The following is a 5,016-nucleotide window of genomic DNA, read 5'->3' as shown; positions in this document are numbered from 1 at the left end:
CTGTTTCCTAAAACACCCTCCTGAAACAACAAAATGGAGAACAAACCATTCAAATACCTCAATCAATTCAATCTTTGCAATGTTTTAAGCTTACTTGGCCACACTGGTAGCACTGGTAGAATGGGGAATCCGCTTCAAAGTTATTTCCTCGCAAGAAATGATTTTACAGTAGATGCTTTAGCAAAACATAAAATCCTAGTCTTTAAATCCAGTTAGCAACACATCCTTTTTCAAATTTTTCCATGGTAAAGATCCCCGTGGCAAAAACATGCTGCCTGCTAAACTTGCCTCATGTCCCTGGCCTTCCTGATCACACGTCAAAGCACCGTACTCCGCACCTTCATGAGATATCACACAGCAAGTCTTAATTCTAAGATGACTTGTACTTTTATAGGACAAAAGCAAGATCTTTATTTTATAGAAGGGTAGTTTCCTCAGCAGTTGGAGGTGGTTAAGTAGATCCTACCAGTTTTCTTTTGATCTCAAAGCAATACAGAGCTAAAGCACGTTGCCTATGTGTAATATGTAGCAAGAGCAAAAAACACCAGCTGAACTAATGCCACTGTTTCAGGAATCTTTGCTGACTCTGGTAATGTTCAAGAGGTTTTTCAAGTCTCCCAGCTTCAAAACTGTTCCATACTGAAATGAATGAAAGCAGTTTGGTTTAACCTCTAGGACCACCTAATGCAACGAACTGCTTTTAGTTGCAATGCTGTTGTTACGGTATTTCAGAAGACTTCCATTACAATTCACTGATCACAGCTTAGTAGAATTATATCACTCATTACCAAGGATTTATTTCCCTTTTATGGCTATCAAAAGAAATAACCGATTATGCTTATTGTGAGACGTGACAATAAAATATAATTCTTTCTTTTCCCGAAGAAGAAAAAAAGAACAAAAGATAAAGAAACTGTCAAAAAACTCTGGACAAAGAAGGCGTTTTGGAACTGTACTCCAGACACACTGAAGTGGCATTTCTCATGTTTAAGTGTACTAAGGCAAAACCTAGCAAAGTGTTTACTTAGCTTAAAGCAAAATGGAAAAAGAGATGATGAACTGAAGGGAAGATGTTCAAGACAGTTTTATAAAACCCATGTGACTCCCACCACAGGTGCTTACAAAATGTAGCAAAACCATGCGTGTTAAAGGCTGCTAAAATTCTAAGTGTGTCTTGTTCTCTAAAAAAACCCCCACAAACATATATGAAGTAGTATTTTCATGCAGTCTCTATGGTGATTCAGAATATTTTTTAAAACAGGACACAAACTAAGAGATTTCCTCCAGCTGCAAAACAAGCATGCTACACCACTCTAAATAAAACATCTTTAAAAATGCACGATGTGTCAGCTTCCAATTCGATAGAGCTGTGTACCCTTCTTTGAGCGTACGAGTTTTCTGCATGTGTTTGTCTTAGCAATCGCTTAGAGCAAGCAACAATTAGTCATCTACTTTACTCTAACCAGCATTCATTACAGGATACTGAACAGCACAGATGAAAATTTTTACCTAGGTAGCCAAACCCTTTCTATCTAAACTTTTACTATCTCACAGCCCTCCCCATTCTTAAACATACTTATGCAATGAGAAGTGGTGACGTTTCTGCACCTGCGAAAGTAAACTACAAAAAAGCTGGCATACACCATCATTTCCCATTTTGTACCCATTCTTATCATCTGCTCCTGAATGCTTTTTCTTTTGGTGGCTGTTCCACTCTCCACATACATACATATATATATATACACACACACACACACACACACACACACACACACAAAGAAAATACAGACACACTTCTTGAGGCATTCCTCCATTCAACATACTGCCTGACTTCGTTTTTCCATCTCCCTCACTCCTATTACTTGTAGCTGGGATCTCCAGTACTGCATCCTGCTTTGGATCAGAGGCAGCTTCCTTTGCCAATCTGTCCACCTTGTTAAGCCCCCCAAAGACAGAAAGTAACAGTGCAGTAGGAAATCAAGCAGAGCTGGCTCCACTGATTGATTCTCCAACCTAGAAGTATCTGTGGCACACAGACCAGCTTGAGAACTGCTATAATGCATCAAGAGATGTGTGACCAGCAGGTCGAGGGAGGTGATTCTGCCCCTCTACTCTGCCCTTGTGAGACCCCATCTGGAGTGCTGCATCCAGCTCTGGAACCCCCAACACAAGAAAGACATGGAGCTGCTGGAGTAAGCCCAGAGGAGGGCTACCAGGATGGTCAGAGGGCTGGAGCACCTCTCTTACAAGGACAGGCTGAGAGTTAGGCTTGTTTAGCCTGGAAAAAGAGGAGGCTCTGGGGAAACCTTATAGCAGCCTTCCAGTACCTGAAGGGGGCCTACAAGAAGGCTGGGGAGGGACTTTTTACAAGGGCCTGTAGTGACAGGATGAGGGGTAATGGGCGGAATCTAGAAGAGCACAGGTTTAGACTAGATATAACGCAGAAGTTCTTTACCCTGGGGGTGGTGAGGCACTGGGACAGGCTGCCCAGGGAGGCTGTGGATGCTCCATCTCGGGAAGTGTCCAAGGCCAGGCAGGATGGAGCACTGAGCAACCTGATCTCGTGGGAGGTGTCCCTGCCATGGCAGGGGGGTTGGAACTAGATGATCTTTGAGGTCCCTTCCAACCCAAATCATTCTAAGATTCTGTGATTCTATGATAATCGAACCTGGCTTCTGTAGAGTCCAATAGCTTTTTCCCTCTTACCTTTAAGCCTCATGAAAGGGAAGAAGACAGAGAAGTAAGGCTGTGGTCCTTCTCACCTGATCCATATAATTTCTTATTATCTGATTTTGCTTGGAAGCGCCTGATCAGATCTGGCGAAACCCGATGCTCCAAATAGAATGGGTTGTACACATCATAGTGGGGCCACTGGTACATGCCGTGCAGTTCTGCTTTCCGGTCACCAAATGAGGCTCTGACAGATCCTGTGGAGCACAAGTAAATATCAAATGCAAGAGTTCCAGACATAACACATGCTTCCTGGCTTCACAAGGCAGGCTGAGTGCCTTCAGGGCAAAGGACAAAATATTTCAATATTATCTACTTCGGGAAAAGAAAAAGTAAAGAAAACACGAATCTACATTATGTCAGATTTCCACAGTGTGCTAGCAAACACTGGAATTAAATTGGCCATAAAAAGCTATGCATACCCTGCCTTGGAGTTCCACAATAAAAGCCTAACTATTTAAAATACAGAAGGCTCCAAAGACAGACAGCAAGACAGCAAATAACAAGAAAAGTAAGATCACGTGTACAGAAAATTTCTGACTGATTTGGCTACCTTCCCCCCAGGACATCCTCACTCGGCTAATGGAGCCCGAAACCTTCAGGAGGGCCTTGTATGGAAAGATAATGCAACTTGTGACTGCAGCCTCCTTGTCATCCAATTTCCACAGGAAGTCTAGCAGTGGTAAAATCACTGCTCCAAAATTACTTGAATTGTTGGTTGAGGCACAAGAAGACAGATCTGAAAATGCTTAAATCCCAGCCCTTTACTCAGCCCGTTAAAGCACAGCTGCCCTATTTTTCTTTCCTTTATTTATAATAATTTCAAAAAAACCCAAACATGCATGTCTTGGTCAGCAGAACAGTAAAGAACACTGCTGTAGTGCTTCATTTTGTCTGTCTGGAGCAAAAATAAGCTATATGTAACAGTACAGTAGAGAACAGGGATGGGGTGATCTAGACTCTGCCAAGCTCTAACATCTTCTTCATTCACTTCACCTCCTCGGGACTTCAAACTATTTATTAAAAAGTTCTTTACTGCGTTATAAAGTGCCTTCAATTCTGCAAGTGTGTTGCACCATAAGAGGCAAGCTATTATTGCTCTGAAATCCCTTCATCCAGGTGTTAGCAGAATAAGTAAAAAAGAGTAACTAAAATGGTGAGATGGAACATGAGAGATGATGCAGCAAGAATTCAAGTATAATGGGCTTGAGCATGACGTAAATTAGGACGAACACTAGAAGTGAGGCCATAAAGAATTGGTACACAGCAGATGACAAGAGAGCCAGTGTTCCAGACCAGGAGCACACTTTTTCCTCATAGCTTACTTCTGCAAGAGCATGAGACACGCTGCAGTGAGTATTGAGGAGAAAGGCTGCCAGAACTTAACTGCTTTCAGAAGGGCTGCCAAGAGCTAGCACTGAGCATGTCCTGTTTCACTAAAGGAAAATGGTCAGGGATGCACAGAAAATGGAGTGGAATGGAGAGCATGACTGAACTTCTACAGATATTTAGCAATGGTCTAAGAAACAAATACTCTAAATACATTTTTTTGAGTATGGTGGTGCTTTGGCTAATATAAAGAATGAATGACAGAATAACAGCACACTTCAGCATATTTAGTCAATCTCCCTAAAAAGTAAATGTTGCATTCATAAACACAACTTTAATGAGGTTTAAAAAGCTGTACTTTAAAAAAATAAGTATTTATATTTCGAAAGAGAAATGGAAGTTGTCTACTTGACATAAGTACCACTTTTCAAACATTTGTTCAAGAATTTAAAATGTTTGTTCAAGAGATAATTATGAAGACTCAGGTGATCCTGCCAGAAGATCTACTGGTTTTATAGCCTAAGGGCCACTCTGCTCACTAGGCCCTTCAGAAATTATGATGATAAAGCAGAATTCCAAATGAAGATGAAGTCACTGGTTTATAAGTCACTGACCAGTAAGATTGTGCAGAACAGCACGAACAAGTAAAACATTTATCTAAAGGCTGTCAAACACATCTTCCTTCTCCCTGAAGAACACTCATGCCTCAGTGTCCTTGATGGACTTCTTTGAACAGTATCTTGAGGACAAGGTAGAACAAAGGGAGGTCCCAGATGACTGGATGTTGGCCAACGTGATGCCCATCCATAAGAGGCCAAAGGAGGATCCAGGGAACTATAGGACTGTCAGTCTGACCTCAGTGCCTGGCAAGGTTATGGAGCAGATCATCCTGAGTGCCATGAAGTGGCAGGTAAAACACAATCAGAGGATCAGGCCCAGCCAACACGGATTTAGGAA

General features: G+C 41.9%; 1 protein-coding gene across 1 annotated transcript in view; it reads right to left on the bottom strand.

The window, feature by feature from the left end:
• TC2N (tandem C2 domains, nuclear) overlaps positions 1-2,927 on the bottom strand; it is a gene marked incomplete at its 5' end in the record, with an annotated part of 12,745 nt that extends 9,818 nt beyond the window's left edge. Inside the window, one exon of the mRNA XM_009870498.1 lies at positions 2,763-2,927. Within this exon, the coding sequence (XP_009868800.1) occupies positions 2,763-2,927 (165 nt within the window). The remainder of the gene's footprint in view (positions 1-2,762) is intronic.
• Between the last annotated feature and the right edge of the window lie 2,089 nt (positions 2,928-5,016).

Source organism: Apaloderma vittatum, unplaced genomic scaffold (assembly GCF_000703405.1).
Source record: "Apaloderma vittatum isolate BGI_N311 unplaced genomic scaffold, ASM70340v1 scaffold19535, whole genome shotgun sequence".
Classification (NCBI taxonomy): Eukaryota; Metazoa; Chordata; class Aves; order Trogoniformes; family Trogonidae; genus Apaloderma; species Apaloderma vittatum.
This window is presented reverse-complemented; position numbering and strand designations above follow the sequence as displayed.